At 33.1% G+C, this 19074-nt stretch overlaps 2 protein-coding genes and 1 pseudogene across 2 annotated transcripts; all 3 read left to right on the forward strand.

Annotated features, from left to right (window-relative positions):
* The first annotated feature begins 7814 nt into the window (after window positions 1-7814).
* LOC148173693 (uncharacterized) lies at window positions 7815-8753 on the forward strand. Its single transcript, XM_088035502.1, has 5 exons — window positions 7815-7845; window positions 7894-8396; window positions 8463-8487; window positions 8533-8574; window positions 8653-8753. The coding sequence occupies exons 1-5, from the start codon at window positions 7830-7832 to the stop codon at window positions 8751-8753; spliced, it is 687 nt and encodes a 228-aa protein (XP_087891628.1). The 5' UTR covers window positions 7815-7829.
* A 2621-nt stretch (window positions 8754-11374) lies between these two features.
* Window positions 11375-12491, forward strand: LOC148173694 (brachyurin-like). The gene is made up of 6 exons (XM_088035503.1): window positions 11375-11510; window positions 11569-11719; window positions 11770-11936; window positions 11992-12078; window positions 12130-12269; window positions 12315-12491. The coding sequence occupies exons 1-6, from the start codon at window positions 11375-11377 to the stop codon at window positions 12489-12491; spliced, it is 858 nt and encodes a 285-aa protein (XP_087891629.1).
* A 5043-nt stretch (window positions 12492-17534) lies between these two features.
* On the forward strand, window positions 17535-18232 carry LOC148173695 (large ribosomal subunit protein uL16m pseudogene; annotated as a pseudogene).
* Window positions 18233-19074: the final 842 nt, after the last annotated feature.

The following is a 19074-nucleotide window of genomic DNA, read 5'->3' on the forward strand; positions in this document are numbered from 1 at the left end:
CCCCAAGCGATCTCTTCAGAGGGGTCGAAAAACGCTTTCATTATTCAAGTTAATTTCAGTGAGTGACGTTTAATAATGCCACTATGTTGTTTGATTTCACAAACCACGCACGTTTAGACCCGGTATTCGCAAAACAAATGACCGATGGTGGCGCTGCGAACGTTGCAAAGATGGTGGGTGAAAAGCATAATCTGTTATTGAAAAGTGTATTTTTGTGGTCGTTTATTAGAAAAAACATGAATTTATCTACAATATTCAGTGTTAATTTACATCGTTGGGTGTAATTGTTGTTATATCTGAACCTACAAACCGATGTGTACCAGATTTGAAGCGTTTTGAGACAAAATTGCAAATTGCATGTTTTATAAAACAGACACTTTGATCTAGTAAAATCTCTTAATATCTGTAACATACTCTGTTGCGCCCATATTTCGTCTTTGACCAAATTTACCCCATAAGGAATTTAAGCAGATTTTTGCAACAGATCTCTTTCCAGGATTATTTTCTATTTTACCCAATTCAATACCTAGAATTTCTTTTACGGCTTTTCTATATTCTTCTTCTGATTCAAAATCATTTCTCCATTCACTTGTCTCTAACTTTATTTTCATAAATGTTTTTACATATCCTTGAAACAAATAACTCGATTTTTGTTCAAAATGCCAAACTTCATCAATAGTTATTATTTTGTATCCTTTTTCAATTGCTTTTTTTACTTCGTTTGTACACCAGGTTCCTCTGACAATTCTTTGAGATTCCGTATGAGTACACTTATCTTTTTGATTATTTAATTTTGCACACAATTGACATAACGGAAATTTTAGTTTTTCACCGCCAGATTTCCTTTTATTTTTAACAGGTAAAACAGGGTGATACAAACTTCTTGGTGGTAAAATTGCACATTTTATTAAACCATACCATTTTGAATTATATGTAGGAGGTTTGAATATTTTAGTAGGATGGATAATCATCATACCATTGTACTGTTGGATATAAACTACAAATATCTATATATTTCAATTTCTTTCCATTAACTTTTAGTTTTGTAACATTAGTTCTTCCTCCGAAGAACGCATTTCTAGGATTAAGTTCTTCAATTTCTTTATATTTGCTTTTAATTTGTTTCATTTCTTCTTCATATTCTTTAGATTTAATTCAATTGCATTCCCACATTTCTATTAAATTATAGCCAGCTTTTTTTATTTGCTCGCTTCTTTCTATTGTTTGTTCATAAAGATCTTCCATAGTTGTTTTATTCTTATTATTAATAAAATCTGAACTATAACATTCTGTACAACCATGCCAAAAACAACCGTGATATTGATAGACTGTATTAGTTTTTTCATCAAAGCCATCAACTTTTGATCCACATATTCTCACTTCACCATCGTTTAATGTATGTTTTATATTTGGATTATGAAAACTATTCAACCAAGAAATTGATTGTTGAGAATATTGATCTTTTTTCAGCTTATCAACAACTGCAATTGTATCTTTCTTTAATATATTTTGATCTATATATTGTAATGTATCTAAAAGGATTTATGTTAGCTATTTCTAGAAATTGTTTTCTTAATTCAAGACAACCTCTCCTTAATATATCCACATCAGAATTACAATAATCATAAAGTTCATTTTTAAAATCAAACAAATAATTTTCTTTTCTTTTTTGTTTATGCTATTCTAAAAACTCTTGCCTATCTTTTATTTTCATAGAATTAACACCATAGTATTTTGTATTTGGTATTTTTCCAATATAGTTCTGATTTTCTGTTGTATTGAAAAAATGTGGAAAATAACCTTTTTTAAGTTCGTTTAGACCGAATGTTTTGGGGAAGTTTTTTAAAGGCCCTTGAACAAAATTACTACTATCAATAATTCTTAAATTAATTGATTTTATTTCCATTAACATTATTTTAGATCCATTCTATATGCAGAAAGGTTTAATACCGTTTTCAACGCAATATTTTAGAATAAAGTAAGAATCATAACCTTTTCCATAATGTGCAATAGCTGTGTATCCTTTATGATCTCTAGAAACTAACCATTTACAGAAATCTTGGTTGGTTTTACAAGAATCAACATTACCGTAAAAATCGTGAGCGATAACTAAATTAGGTACGTGTTTGCCCGTTTCTTGCATCGCCTCATAATCAAAGAATAAATATTTTTGTGTGTAAGAGCATTTAGTTGTATTAAATGAACATCCGCAATTTTTATTCGTATTTTAACACAATTTTTACAACCTTTTACTTTGTATTCTTTACCACCGTCTTTTATTTTTGTTTGACAGATTCCACCTTTTTGCCGCTTCCATTGCATATAATAATGCATAAATGCATTTAGCATTTATGTTTACGTATTTCAACCTCTTTATAACAATTTCTACATTTTTCCCAGCCACATTTGTGTTCTTTACTACCCTCTTCTATCATTTTGTTACCTTTCTTTATCATTTTATTACCTCTTTCAACGATTTTATTACATTTTTGGATCATTTTCGGTTTTGTACAAGTATCTCCCCAGAGAGGAAGCATGTTATTTACTTCTTCAGTCAATCTATTTCCTTCTTCAATCATTTTTTTACCTTCGTCAACCATTTTATCACCTCTTTTGAGTACATATTTTATTACACTTTACTAGGTGGACCTCGCTTTCCGTGGCCTTTGATTTCTTATTTGTTATACTATGAAACAAAGATAGGCACGGAAAAGCTAGATCCACGAAAAAGCGAGATTTACCGATTTTCGAGGGCCACCTAGTTAATTCGCATTTTATATTTAGCAAACTTGTTTATGTCCTTCAATATTTGAAACTTTGATAGATAAAAATAATAACTGTTCTTGACATTTTTTTTAATTATAGGTTAAAATATCAAAGAAAATAAATTAAAAACCAACGAGCTTCGCTACAAAAAATCAAACAGTACGCGGAAAATTTATAACTTTTAATTCAACAATGCCAAAAGACTGCTATTGATAATTTTTGTGAGTTTGTGACAATTCATTTCATGGAATTCCACAGTTACGTACCAAAACAATCATTTTTTACCAAAATTGGGACCTAGGTCACCTTTCAAAATCCGTAAATTTCGTCTTTTTTGTAAACCTCGCTTTTCCTAGCTTTGGAATTTGATTTGAAATTAATGCATAAGATACTATGAAAGAAAGATGGCCACAGAAAAGCTAGATCCACAAAAAAATCGAGATTCATCGATTACCGAGGGCATCTAATTAACTCTCATTTAACATTTAACAAACCAATATAACTTCGTTGTTTATGTTCTTTTATTTTTGAAACTCTCATCGATATAAATAATTGCGTTTGGCAATGTTTTTTAACTTTATATTAAAAATAAATGAATACTTAGAAGTACTAAAATTAAATAAATTAAAAACCAACGGGCTTCGCTATAAAAAAATGAACAGGAAAATAGGTAAATTATACAGGCTGCATTTACTACGATTGTAGTTAACTCTCATTTAACAATTAGCAAAGAAATATGACTCCGTGGTTTATGTCTTTCGATTTTTGAAACTCTGATAGAAATAATTGCGCTTGGATTTTTTTTTATATTACATTAAAAATAAATAATAAAATGTACCAAGAAAAATAATTTAAAAACCAACGGGCTTCGCTGTAAGAAATTGAACCGGAAAATGCATTAATCATAGAGGATTTATTTCGTACAAATACCTAATATTATGTTAAAGTTATACAATGTAACCGTTTTTCTGTCAATCAAATGTTAGCAATTCTCAAATTAGTTGCCAGATTAACTTACATTCAATTAAATTATTATCTAAACCGGCTCTTTATGTATCAGAACAGCAAATTGCGTCTTGCTAGTTTAATTTTGGTTGCCACGATTATTCCAGTTAATTCCAGAAATAAGAATTCAAAAGAGTTAAACGTTTTTATTTAGCACGTCCAACTTTGTTGTTGTAGGTCGGAAATACATTAAAATTTAGAAAAACAATATTGTTTACACGTTCCGTTTTTCGATTATGTTTTAAGTAAAAAAGTCTTTGTCACCCGGATGGAGCGGTCCAATCATTTGTTTACAACCACTTCAGATCCCAAGATCAGAAGTAAAAAATGCTGGTCACAATCGGCCAACATTTGAAGCTTCGCTGTCAAGTTTTACAATTGCAGGCACCAATTAATGATTGTACGGCCTAATTGGAGTATTCACAGAAGTAGTGGTACAAAAGGACTAAAATGCAGTGAATTAACAGATTCTTAAATTTTGTTTTTGATGACAGACATCTGCAAAATTTACCACTCTAGTATCGCTGTCTGATGGTCGTTTTGTTTTGGTGAAGAAGGGTGTGGAGTGATGTCGGTACGTATGTAATAAATAACAAATCAAGTACTGTGATAGATTACTCCTTTTGTGTAGTGAGTACCGAATTAAGCCACACACATTTGCATTTTTAGCCTCTAATATCTACTGCTTTTGAACGATTAAAATTAAAAATTAAACTTTTACCGTGACAATTGGGATAAACAATGTGTCAAATTTTTGACGTTTGAAAAAATCTATTTTTGGACGGAGTTGACAGTTGGAAAATTTATTATTATCTTCGAGTTGTTTATACGTTTATTCATTATTATACAATGAAGAATATTTTATTTATATTATCAGAACAGAATAAGTTAAGATTTACTTGTAGGTGTTTTTTGTAACTTCCCCCCGTAACAAAATCACACGCTTGCAATAAAATTTCCATTTGTAACTGTTTGGAGAAATATCCCAATGTGCGAAGAATGAATGAAAAATGATACGCTACTGTTTCGAAATATAATAAAGTACGACTTTGTTGTAGAAGGTCGGGAATGAATTAAAATTTAGAAAAATAAAATTCATTTCACGTTCGGTTCTTCGATTATGTTTTAAGTAATAAAGTCTTCGTCACCCGGAAGGGGCGGTCCAGTTTGTTTACATGCACTTCAGGATCCCAAGAAAAGAGGTAAAAAATACACTCGGGCAATATTTGAAGCTGCGCTGTCAAGTTACAGTTACAGCAGGTACCAAATAGTGATTTTATGGCATAATTGGAGTCCTCACTACACAAAAGCATTAAACCGGTAAATTAGCAGATTCGGTAAAATTCACCAGCCGTTTGTCTGCTGGTCGTTTTTTTTCGGGTGAGGGTGGGTGTGGAGTTTGGAGATCTGCATTGACTTTCGATAAAATCGCGCCAAACTATTTTTTGATAGTCAAAATTTCAAAAAAAGCCCGTCAGGTACTTGTTATGTATGCAAATTTTTTATACAGAGTCTCAACAAATGTTTGTCCATCAAATGATGATCTGTCATGTGAAGACACCTTGACGGTCAAAGAGGTCCTCTATTAAAAATAAACCCGCCACTTTGTTAGTTTGGAAACTCGACCGCAAAAGGGCAAAAGGAGCGAGATGGTACGGTTCAATCGTGAAAACTGTCAAATTTATGACGTTTGAAAAAAATAGATTTTATCAGACGGCAAAAAAGTGGTACTTTTTGTCGAGCAATTAAAATGTAGTAGCAAGGCGAAGCGTAGCGTATGCAAAATTGCGAACAGCAAAGCCACTTTTCGGAGAAATAACAAATACAAAAAATACTAAAAATTTTTATATTAAAAAAATAAGCCTAACAGTGTATAAACCGATGAAAAAAAATTCAGTGCCACAAATACGTTCAGTTTAATTCAGAGTACTTCAATCAATCTCCGGTTATGTTTTCGTCGTCGCTGGGATCGATTTCAAGTGGCAAAAAAAACACTACCATAAATATAAACCTTTATGGGTGGCCGCTTTTAAGTGTTTACAACTCACTCAAAGAATCCCCAAGAATTTTTCACTATGTCGACGAACATTTCTCTGTTTCAAAGCATTTTGAAACGTCTAGCACGTCAGCAAAACCGGACGAACGAAAACGACTTTCAAAAGTCTCTTCTCACGCCAAAACCTAAAGTCCGAAAAGGACGAAACCTCCCCTAAACTTTTTTCGGGAAACTGTACTTTTGGAAAAGTTCGATGAAAAGACGGAGAAAAAATCGGTCTAGGAGAAATTTGTTCCCAAAGTATTATCGGTAATCTCGTTTTATGAGAGGCGTTGCGCCTGTACACGTTTTATATATATAGTAATGGTAAAAACACTGTTAAAACAGGTTGTCTATTGGGAGATTGGACCGATGAATTAGGTAAGGACGTATGGATTGCTGATTGGATATCAACAGGTCCAAAAAGTTATTGTTTTAAAACTAATACAAGTAAAGTTGTTTGCAAAATTAAAGGATTTACATTAAACTATGAAACGTCCGAAAAGATTAATTCCGATAGCATGAACAATATTTTAGAACACAAAGACAGTAAAATTAGTACACAATATAATCGAATTACCAGATATACTAAAACTAAAGAACTTTTAAATAAAATAGAAACAAAGGAATTTGGTTTTGTTTATGACACGAGAGTTATTCTAGAAAACTTTGATACAATACCGTTTGGATATTAGACAAAATAGAAATTAAAGTAGAATACTGAATGATGCAACTTAATATCTCTCTTATTAAACATTATTAAAAAAAAAATCGGTTATGTAAATGGAAGGTTACATGATTATAAATTTGAAAGAGACAGTTTGTTGCATATCAAATGACGAAGAAATTCTGTTTGAGCTGACAGAAGGTGAAGAAGTTGGATTGTTGCGAAAAATTGCTGTCACAAAATTATCTCCAGAAGAAGTGAAAGAACATATAAATTCTTAAAATTTGTTTAAAATTGTTATGAAATGGCATATTATTGTACTTTTTTTAAAAACAAAGCAATTTCATAGGAATGTTATTTATCAGCATAATAGTCGCTCGATTTGATTTTACTGCATGCAATGTATGCAACTATTTATACATATAAGTGCGCGCGTCTCTTGTTGGTCTTGTTGGGAGTGGGAACGTTATGAATGCACCCCAACCAGTGACATGTTATAATATACCTAGACGGTGAAAATCTGGTGGTGGGGGTAGAAATCCGTGTTACTAGCATGGGCCATCTTGGAAATAGCATTTGTGTATGCAATGATATAAATCTGATACACCGGCGTATCAAATGTTGGGTATATTGCAAAATTTGTTTTACATTTTAAAAGGTAAAAAAAATGTTATTATAACTTTTCTAAGATGTTTTTCCAACGATGGCATTAAAATAAGTTGACAAGCGTCGTTATTGATTAAATAATGAGTTAAATAATAATTTATTTGTAGTCTGTTTTCTGTTCTATGTTGTAGAATTCTCAGTGATTTTTGATAAACTATTTCTACTTTATCGAAATTCAATGATAATGAGTGTAAATACTAAATGGTCTGTAGTTTTTATAATGTATAATGTATAATTTTAATGTATGAAAATAATTAAAAATTGTAGGAGTTTTGAAAAATTTTAAAATGGTTAAATAAAACCTAGTTTTTAATTAAAGCTCTTGTATATTATTTTGGCCGTTTGGTATACAACTTTAGTCATAATTTACGAAATTTTGCATGTTTCTTTAGACTATTTTCGGTCGTTTATTTGAACTTAGAGTAAAACATTACACTTGAAAATTGCGGGTTGCCTAAAAATTTGAATCCACTATTTCCAATATGGCTGGTGAGTAGGAACATCATGGCGGGTACTTTGCACCATCTAGGTTATTTAGTTAAAGTCAATGACCCCAGCGCATTGCATTACTGTCACATGTCAAACTGCATGTCAACACATCAACACTAGGTTACACTCAACGAAAACGAAAAAGCAAAGAACTATAAATTTCCAGAATCACTATTCACTTATGATCATATGGTCGCCTGAATGGAGGATCCGGATCGTAAATACCGGTGTTATTGCTACATAAATGTTTACAGTTAATTTACAGTTAATCGTGTATTCTTGTTATGCCCAAGAAATTGCACAGATCAACAACAAATACTACAACTGTTCCAGAAATTAACACTGCCAGACTGTCCTTTTAGGCCAAGCCGAATTTGGAGTCGTGAAACAAGAAAGAAAAAATCACCGTGTATGTGGTGTGTTTTGTATACAGTCGTAAATCCACAAATGAAATTTTTACCAGGTCCCCAGGGTCGGGAATTAAGAAAACAGTTAAACAAAATTAAACCAGTTAATGCAGAAATTGTGGACTATGAATTCTATCAAAACCATGCTACTGGTGAACAAGGATGGTTATTTGTTTGGAAAAATTTGCTGTGTGACCACACTCCACATTTTCATAATTTTGACAATATTCGTGAAGGAGAGCTTTCCGATCTTTCTGCAGAAACCACGGGTACCTACAGTAGTATATACTTTATACCAATTGATAGTGAAGGTCCAAATGTCAAACTTGGCTCGAAATTTGGGACTATCCCAAAAAATGGTGTGGAGGAATGTACAACTTCATAGGGACATTTTTATACACCAAAAGTTGACGACCTTGTCTGACAGCACTTTGCCAGAAACGTCATCATTTGTAAACATTGACAATTGGCTAATTGAAAATTACGGAAATTTGAAGTTATTTCAAAATTGGAATGGCTTTTGAATGGTTTTCAAAGAAGTGAATTCTTTTTCTAGTTGTTGACAATGAAATTATAAAGTTTTCGTGGCCCGCAGTCGTATGACTGAAATATTTAAGTTGTTAACTTATTAGAAGAACTGGAGAATGGAGAATTTAGCAAAGCTTTTAATGTTTACATAGTCAACTATAAAGTGTTCAATTCGTATTTAGGTTTGTAAATTCTATCTACCTCAAACCATCGAGGATTTTGAATTGCTGAATTTGAATACGTCTATACCTCACATATCAAAAATTTCATGTTGTTTTAGTGTAAGAAATAAAATGTCTTTTTTCAAATTATGACCAATTGTCATGGGATTCACTCTGAGGTGCGGTTGTCAGCACAAAACTTCCCATTGCAAAGAAGTTTAACAAAGTTGTGTCCCTTTAATGGTGCATTTTTAAGATTTGTAGCAATTAGACGGTTCCAAAAGTATTTTCCTTTACAAAAGTGATCACTTTTTTTAACGATATCGTATGTGTACACCAAACAAACTTTGCAATAACCAAACTATTAAATAGAAAGAAATTGAATGTGGCCTGAAATACACCAGACATTAGGTCTACCTTTCTTGATTGGTGAAACTTACAGACCAGTGAAGTTCATGGTGGCCAGACAATATTCTTTTGTAACCATTGAACTTTCGTCAATAGTTTATGCTCTAAAATTTTAAACAAAATAATGACCCTCATGTGAAACCTTAAATGTCAACTTACACATTGGTACAGAGCAAGTGAAGACCGAAATGGCTTTTTTTAACGTTGGCGCAAGCATTTTCATCCACTTACAATCCACTTTTTGAAAACCAGAAAATGTCATCAATTAAAACTTTGACTGCGTCATCCCCCTATTATTACTTTACAAGTAATACCAACTTTTCCAAAATTTCCTAGCATAGTACAATACACCGCTCAATGTGTATATACTCTTTAACACTAAAATGGGGGCCACACTATCAATTGGTATGAAATATAGATTGCACAAAAATTGTTTAAGTTTAGCATCCTATTTATTCAGTGTAATTAATTTAACAGTTAAATATGAAATTTCAGTTATTGTAGTAACAAGATTTTGTTTAAGTTTAGCTTCCTATAGTTTATTCTATTCAATTTAATTAATTTTAGATTTAAGTAGAGAATTTCAGTTCTTGTTCAGGCGTAGAATTAATTTAAATTATAAAATATAGGTTTGTTTGTAAAATGTATTTTCACGCCACTATGAACTGTTTTTTAAAAACAAGGCAGAATCTTTAAAATTTGAACTGTATAAACTTAAAAACAGGTTAAAATGCTTTGAAATATTTGCTTTTTTAACATACATAAAAATCAGGTCAGTCTTTAAAAATGTTACTTTTTAAAAAACTACCTTCAAAACGCATAATCCTTAAAATGTTAACTGTTTTTCCGAAGGTGAATTTTTTTAGCCGAAATCGAATCTTATATTTCTTAAAAACAGGGCAGAATCCTTTTAAAAAAAGGTGACTTCGAAAAACCGAGCAAATTCTTTAAAAATTTTAACTTTTTAAAAGTTACTTTGAAAACCAGGCTAAAAGCATTAAAAATGTGTTGTGTTCTGAGGGGACCTACTAGTACAAAAGTCAAAACAGGGTAAAATTTGTAATTTTGAATGTTTTTGAAAGGGAAATTCGCTTCGCTCATGAGGACTTTGTCCGAATTTGTTTGGACAAAACCGTATTCATATGTGTGCTGAAATGCCCCCAACAGAAAAAACAGGGTTAAAAGACGAATTTTAAGTGTTTATAAATGGTAACTTTTCTTGGCCGAAACCGTATTCACGTTTGATAGAACAGGATATATTTCTTAAAATTCGCTTCACTCATGAAGACTTTGTTCGAATTTTGACTTTTTAAAAAAAGGGTGAGTTCGAAAACTCGGACAATTTCTTTAAAAAATGTTAATTTTAAAATATATCTTAAAAACGGGAGTCTTCACGATTTTTCTGCTTTTCTGTTAACCCTTGAAAATCGGGGTGTTTTCCTTAAAAAGTAGCTGTGTTCTCAAGGGGCCATCTTAGTAGTAAAATGCTTTCGTTTTCGAATTAAAAATCAGTGAAAATTTGCTGGGAAAACCGCGATACTAAATCTTCATCTATGCGACAAAAACCATTGCTTCATAAAAACGAGCGATAACATCAGGTGATACTTCGCCGCTCATTTGTTTGTACGAAAAAAAATTTTCCGAATGTGACATTTTTTATTGGATGCTCGACGAATCTTAACACTTTATAATAGTTCTAAAATTGCGGTATAATAACGATTTTTGGATTGTCTATATGTAATGTTTGAGAAACCGTAAATCTGTCACTCAATTTTGTCACTTCTAAATTTGTTTTTGAAATTATTCACCAAAATTACTTTTAATTATTTTCATCTTCCTAGCACTGCTCTTACAGCAATCTAGTGCGTTTATGGATTTGACATTTTAAATGGTTTACTTACCGCAAACCCCCAGAAACATAATCGTCCTCAAAAGAATAATTGTATTCAAAAGAGTATTTAAAATAGCAGCCATAGAAAGGATTTTAGGTTTGAATAGAGAATCCTATGAAGCAGCAAATAACCAAAAAAAAATTAGAATTTCTCAGTATTTTTGAAATTGTTCAGTCCTAGTTTCTGACAATTTGGTATTCTATTTATTTCCTATTGACAATAAAACCCCAGCGAAAGAATTTGTGACTAGTCGCATCAAAAACATTTCTTTTTAAATGTCAAAATAGGTACTCAGGTGGGATTATTTAGGTACACAATCTTTATTACCAAATTTATTGCATGATCACCTGATGACAAATCATTATCTTACCACCATAATTCAAGATAATATTTCGCGAGTTTTTTCGAGACTCGTCAAAATGAAAATTGAGTCGCTTCTTCTTCTGTGCGGCCTTTTCTTCATTGACTCGCAATGTGCAAAACCCGGTATGGCATCTAATTTATGATAAATACATATAATAAATTAATATAATCTGTACTTCAGATTCTCGTGTAATCGGAGGGACAAACGCTCCAGCGGGTAGTTATCCCTTTGTAGTCGCAATTCACGTTCAAACATCCAACAGCAAATTCTTTTGTGGTGGTGCTCTTCTTCGTCCTCAGTGGGTGCTTACATCGGGCCATTGCGTCTACAAGTGAGTTTTATTTACCTAGTTGTAACTTAAGTTAATCTAAACTTTTTTAGTGCTACACTTTTTACAATACAGTTGGGATCTACAACTTTAACACAGGCGGATCCGGACCGAGTTACTGTGGCTACTTCTGAATATTTTCTCTTTCCGGAGTTTAACCCGGAAACTGTTCAAAACGATCTTGGGCTAATTCAGCTGAGAATGAATGTGACCTTAACTGGTACGAAATTCTGTCAAAGATCAAAACAGAATTCGATCTTGTGTTTTCATTTTAGATTGGATCCAAACTCTGAAAATTTATCCAGGTACTTTATTTGACTTCGACATGGTTACAGCTTTTGGATGGGGGCAAACTAGTGATAGTAAGAATTAATCTTTTTCTTTAAATTACTGCTAACTTATGGTACTTCTAGCTGATCCCGAACTCTCTGAGCATCTACAGTATGTTCAGTTATCTGTCTTAACTAATTTAGAGTGTCAAGCAACTTATGGAACTCAAATTACCGAAAATATGGTTTGCGCTGAAGGAAACTATAACGAAGGAACTTGCACTGTAATATTTATTATTACCATAACTTTAATTGGAAAGATTTTTTAGGGTGACAATGGTAGTCCTCTCGTTCAGAGTTTGGCGGGATCATATTGGCTAGTGGGAGTTGCAAGCTTTATTAGCGGAAATGGATGTGAAAGTACTGATCCTTCAGGATATACAAGAACTGCACCTTACTTTGTGTGGATGAGAGATACGATGGATGGAAATCCTTGGACAAATTAGGTGTGACATGAGTTTCAATCTTTTTTGAAAAAATAAATATTATGAAAATAATTGTCATGCAGTGTCCCAGAACGCTCGCACTTTCTTTTAACGTGAAATTTTCCATCAAAATCTGACCTGACCTGACCAGACTTTCACACGCTGGATAGCATTCTGTTGCTACGTCACCTGCGAGTATTTTTCCTTAAATTGCACGAAAATGCGCTGTTATTGGTAAACTTTAAGGGTGGGTTTCACCAACGTCAGTTAAATGCTCAGTTAGTTATTCAATAGATAAATTTTATTTGTCAGTTAAGGGGATATCTAACAAACTGTAACGGTAAATTCTGCTTCGAAATTCTGCGTAAGGAAAAAATTATATGAAACATTTTAAACATACAAACGTCAAATGTAGCATCTCCCTTCAACCTTCATTATTTGCAGACGGCACTCTTTTAGTGAGTTACCCATGGTCAGTCTGCTTACTACGGTAATAAAACCATAAATAAAAACTACTTCTTAATTAAAACCCCAGCCCGAATGGTTTAGATTATTATTACCATCATTTTGTGGCCAGGACAATAGCTAATAGTTTTGACTGCACTGATGGCCAAATTATTATTGCCCATGGCCAGTAAATCATAAATACTTTGATAGTAGAGTCCGATACTTTACAAATTACACCCATGAAACGTAATAATTACAATATCTCATTATTATTATTTAATGTTTATCTTCATAAATAAATTAAAATTTTCCCGAAAAGGTGGGATTTGTGTAATTGCAAAAATTGAAGAATTAATAGATGCACTGAACATAATTATAAATAATTAAATTATAAATAATAATAAATTCTGTTGTTTTAGTGATTGATCTATCTTTTAAAACCATTAAATTACGAAAAATTTTTCAGTCTTTTCACCACCTCAGAGTCATAATTTTGACAACAAGACGTTATATTACTGTCTGTTGTTCTCAAAATACGTATGAGTGAATTTTGAAAAGTTTACGCATGTGGAATGCTAAAAATTATTTCGCTTTCAGCCAAGCTTTCGTATTTAATTAATCAAAAAGTGATTAAATTGTCACTTTACAAAAATTGTATATAGCATTTAACATAATGCACGTTGAACAGATTCATATGCAAAAAACAGAAGGTAATTTACTCAAACAGTTTTCGAGTAATCGTGTTTAGAAAAATACATTGAATTTGCTTTATATTCAAATTTGTTTGAGATCCCCTTAAAAAATAAAGATAGGGACAAATATTTATCACCTAAAACTATTCTAAAACAATTTAAAATCCTAATTCATCAGACATAAAGTTCAAAATTTTGAAATGATTATCAAAGCTAGATTCAGTTTGAATAAAAGAGAAAAATCTTGTTTCAGGCAAATTTAAGATTTTGTGTGTTTATGAAAAAGCTTTAGTTGTAAACTATCCCTTCGGCTACAAAATTGATTTATGGTATAGCAGCCGTCAAGATAATGTGGCGCTGACCTGCTCAGATGACTTGACTTTTAAGGGTTTTTACGACGGTGCGGTTGAGGGGTCATAAATTTCGGCTCTGAGGCCTGGGTTGTCACTCAAACACTGCTTAGGGGTTCGCAATTAGGAGTACTGTTATTTTTATAAATACTATTGATTTTCTAATAAAAAAACACGTTTTCGTCGTCTTGTTATTTTGAATCGTTAGAGTAATAATTTTCGGTTACGTTTTAAGTTATTATAAGTATTTTGTTCCGTTGTATTACAAAAATTACTGGAAAAATACGTTCGACGTCGGAATTATTATAGCTAATACCGTCTTTTGTATAATACACATAGACTTAATCTTAATCCCACAATTTGGGACTGTTTTTTTACTCAGAAGTAAATAATAACAATAGTAACGATGGTACTTACTTTACAATTAGTGCTGACTAATTTTGGAGAAACCCCCCCTTAAATGTCATACCTAGCTATAATCCAAGCGTAATTCCCGGACCGTACATTTTCAGGATTTAGGTAATTAGTCAAATATTGGAACCAATAAGATTCTGTTTTTGAAAACAGAAAACATTCCCTACTTTTTTTGCACATTAAGTTAGTCTTATTCTAAACGTGAGAATATCAACTGGCTTTTGATTAGCAAAGTGATTTTGTGTGATTTTCAAAAAAATGTGGCGTCCAGTCGAGGATCAAGTAGAAAATAGTGACATCGACGTCGAAACAGTTAGCTGTGAGGAGCAGCACATGTGTCGGTAGAAGAAGATGCTACAAGAAATTTTCAAGAAAAAAGACGCCACAAATTTCTAAGCAACGACGCGAAGGAGATAATTAAAAGTGTTTTCCAATTTTTCGTGGAAGAAAACAAAGGTGACGAAAGAGGAATAATAAAAAAAACATCATTGTCGACACAAGTTGCTTCTTCAACAGTGCAAAAAATTGTGAGGAATGAAATTCAAACTCGGAAGGTGCGCTCAGATTCTGGAGTATTTCGGACTTTAGATGATGTAAAAGATGCCGAAATGATTCGGAGGACAATTTATGATTTTTATAAAAATAAAATTGCTCCCACCGTGTGCCTCTTGAACACAGAATTGAAGAGCAATAATATGATTAGTTGTTCGGAAACTAGCTTGAGGCGTTTTTTGACAAAAATTGGCTTCAGGTACAAGAAAATTAACAAACGAGTCGTTATCATGGAGTCTGAACGACTAAGGAAATGGCGCTACGAGTATCTGAATGATATAAAAAAATTCCGAGAAGAAAACAGACCAATTTTCTACTTGGACGAAACGTGGTACGACACCCACGACACGGCTCAACGTGGATGGACCGACAGCTCGAAGAGGTGTTCTTTCAATGTACCAACATCAAGAGGGGAACGTGTTATTATATTGAAAGTGGGTTCCGCAGATGGATGGCTGCATGAAGATGCCTTACTGTTAGCTGCGACCAACATTAAGGACGCAAAAGTTGATTACCACGAAAATATGTCAGCAAATATTTTTAATGAGTGGTTTGAAACAAAACTGATTTCTCACCTTCCACCAAACAGTATTATTGTGATGGATAAGCTATCATTCGCTCCAATTACGAAAAATCCCGAATAATTCTAGCCGAAAAGATGAAATCCAGGATTTTTTGCATGAAAACGACGTCTACTTCGAAGAAAATTACAGAAAGTCTGAATTAATCGAAGTTCTTCGCACCAAAACATATAGCAAATCATACCATATTGACGAGCTTGCAAAGAGACATGGACACACCGTTTTAAGGCTGCATCCATATCATTGTGTGTTCAATCCTATTGAACTGATTTGGTCGGAGTTGAAGGCACACATCCGGCGAAATAATACAGCGCCCAAATTTAGCAAAGAAGCGATTGATTTAATTTATCGAGAACACAAAATCAGCGTTTCTAGCTGGAAAAACAGTGTTGCGCATGTAATAAAGATTGAAGATAATTATAGAAAAAATCATCATCAAGAATTAATAATTAGTTTAAATGACGTCGACGATTCCAGTGAAATGGAATTTGATTAATTTGTCTATTTGTTAGTTAATAAATTGTATATATTTAATTAGTTAATAAATTATCTCGTAATTTGTTGTTGATTTTTACATATTTTTTTATTGGTACAAAAAATAAAATTAATCTGATATGAATCCTCTTAATTTTGAATTTAGCAAATGCGATCCTAACAATTTAATGTATTTTTGACAGCTTAAACCAGTAGAAATAAATACCTAAATTTATGGGCCCCCAACCGCACCGTCGTAGAAACCCTTAAAAGTCAAGTCATCTGAGCAGGTCAGCGCCACATTATCTTGACGGCTGCTATACCCGCATTTCTACCTACCAGACAGACCTATCTGGTACAGAGAAAAGAGATGTTACTGCTAAACAAGGATAACATGTTTCGAATATGAAATTTTCGAAACACAATTCTCAAAAACTATTAACTTTAAAAAAAATCTGTTTAGTCGACATTATGTAAAATTAGTCTACGCATGTGGAATGCTAAAAATTATTTTGCTTTCAGCCAAGTTTTCGTATTTAATTAATCAAAAAGTCATTAAAGAATCATTTTACAAAAATTATATATAGCATTCAACATAGTGCACGCTGAACAGATTCATATGCAAAAAACAGAAAGAATTTACTCAAATAGTTTTCGAGTAATCGTGTTTGGAAAAATACATTGAATTTGCCCTATACTGAAATTTGTTTGATATCCCCTTAAGTAAAATTTTGTTTCACCAAAATATTTTGACGTCTGGTTTATTATTTCACGAATAGTTAACTATAGTGTTAATTTAGCCTAGAGTGTACATTGAAGTGCCATCATTGGCAGTTATACAAAAGTTTACGTTTTTGAAAAGTCAAAACTCCTTGTTATGTCTGTATCAAGAGAGAATAAGTTTATCACGCAATGCTACAGTTGGCAATACCGAAGAAATCAGTAAGATTAACAATAATGACGCGGGTAGAAACAAGAAATGAGGTAGTGCATTGCATTCGCGAACGACATTCCATTATTGGCAAAATGGTGGTCCTAACTTATGAGGAAATCAAGCAATTGATAGGAAAATTTGGGTTGGCGAATCGCTTTATAAATGTCTGTGTTAGTCAAATCGGAAAAAGAGACAAAGCGGGTGGTAAGAAAGTTAGAATAAGGAGATGTATTTAAAGTTGGACTGGAAATTAATGAGAAAAAAACAAAATACATGGTGATGGCGAGTCCAGATAAAGAATGAGCTGAAGAATGCGAAGTGAGAAGCAGCGAAATTGATAGAAAATATATTTTTGAAGAAGTTGAAGACTTTGTGCATCTAGTGCAAGTAGGAAAAGAGGGGAAAGAAGAGAAAGAAATAAAAGCCAGGGTTGCAAAGGAAAATTGAAAATGCGGAGGTTTAAGTGCTATGTTGAAATCTAAATATTGGGATGGCAGAGAAGAATTAACCAAGAGGTGTGTATACACTCTACCATGAGCCCAGAATAACCGCATATACTTATAAAGGCGCAAATATTAAGATGGGTGGGACACGTTGGTCAACTTAGCAAGTCCACTTTTTAGAATTTAACCTCAAATTGTGCGATGAACATTCAAAAGCTTCTCAGAGCCCCCGTCGTCTCAGTGTTGCAGTCATGTGGCATAAAATACTTCCCGCCGCCCCCCAACTACGACCATATAAAGATCCCGGAGCGCCCCAAACTGAGATTCGTGGACAAAGTCCCGACTTACACTCTGTGAGGGCCCCCAAAATGCAGAAGAGATTGAGGTTAATGCGGGGGCCCGAGCCGGTCCACAACTTGCTCCTGCATAAACAGTACGGAATCATGGCCCTCGGGGGTGGAAGATTCAAGTGGCAACACTTTGAAATGATGAGATTGACGATTGGCAGAAAAATCGATGCAAATAGAATGTTCGCAATCTGGAGAGTCGATGCACCGTGGCAGCCGGTAACGCGCAAAGGACAAGGCCACAGAATGGGGCTGGGAGAATGATTTTGGAAGTTGGAGGCAAGTGCGAGTATAAGGAGGTTTTACACGATGTCGCGATGAAGTTGCCGTTCCAGGCGATGGCGGTTTCGCAAGAAATGATGGACGAACTGAAAGAACAAGAAAAATGGAGAGAGGAAAACAATCAGAACGACTATACTATGAAATATGTAATACAGAACAATATGGGAGGATGTCAGCGGTGGTTGTCGCATTTTGATTGTAAATTCTTAGGAAAATATCTGTAATAAATGGGTGGGACAGATACAAGTTCTATACAGGAAACCGATAGGTAAAATATGAAAAAGGAGACTAAGAAAATGATGGTTAGAAAAGGTCGAGGAGGATCTTGAAAGAGTGAAAGGAAGTAGTAACAGACCAAGGCTTTTGGACATCGATAGTGCAAAAGGTGGAATATTTGCAGTTGTGTTGTAAATCTATGCCTCCAAAGCTTGTAATACTTAACAAATAAAATATGTGTGTTTATTATATACAAGTTGAGATTTACAAAACTGAAAATGAATCCATTGCACAAAAAATTGAATTAACTTTAATTTAACCGACCAACTTTGCCCAGTTAGTTTATTTGTCGTTTTATTTGATTAATAAACGTTAACTGAAGTTGGTGAAACCACAGCTGTCACATTTATTTAAAAAATAGCGTTATTCTACAGGTAAGTTATTTAACTGCGGTTGGTGAAACCCACCCTAAGGGTGGTTTTTCCAACTTTTAGTTAACTTATAGTTACCTAACAGTTAAAAATAGCTAGAAGTTAACTTCTAAGGCCCGTTATTTCAATCGTTGGTTAACCCATGGCTAATAGTTAACCTACAGTTCAGTTCAAAATTCCTTATTTCAATTGATGGTTACTATCCAACTTGTAGTAAACTACAAGTTAACTTAACTAGCACTTGGAGTATGAGTTAACTACTGGTTACCTTTTGACTATAACAAATGTCAGAAAATGAACGACTTCGAAGTAAATGCTTTTAGTGATGATGAAGAAATACCTTTGCGGAAAGCAAGAGTGGTGCGGGAAAGGGTAAATCATTTTGAAAAATGGGATAATAAGGAGTTTTTTCAACGCTTTCGTTTATCTTTACGTACCGTT

The sequence above is a fragment of the Gnatocerus cornutus genome, chromosome 5 (genome assembly GCF_029298725.1).
Source record: "Gnatocerus cornutus isolate USDA-ARS CGAHR chromosome 5, icGnaCorn1.1, whole genome shotgun sequence".
Taxonomy (NCBI): domain Eukaryota; kingdom Metazoa; phylum Arthropoda; class Insecta; order Coleoptera; family Tenebrionidae; genus Gnatocerus; species Gnatocerus cornutus.

Coding starts and splice junctions, on each gene's coding strand:
- LOC148173693 (XM_088035502.1), top strand. Junction 8,488..8,532: donor TGCCAGAAACGTCATCATTT/GTAAACATTGAC, acceptor GGAAATTTGAAG/TTATTTCAAAATTGGAATGG. Junction 8,575..8,652: donor TTTGAATGGTTTTCAAAGAA/GTGAATTCTTTT, acceptor GAAATATTTAAG/TTGTTAACTTATTAGAAGAA.
- LOC148173694 (XM_088035503.1), top strand. CDS start 11,375: ATGACAAATCATTATCTTACCACCATAATTCAAGATAATATTTCGCGA. Junction 11,720..11,769: donor TCGGGCCATTGCGTCTACAA/GTGAGTTTTATT, acceptor AAACTTTTTTAG/TGCTACACTTTTTACAATAC. Junction 12,079..12,129: donor ATGGGGGCAAACTAGTGATA/GTAAGAATTAAT, acceptor TGGTACTTCTAG/CTGATCCCGAACTCTCTGAG.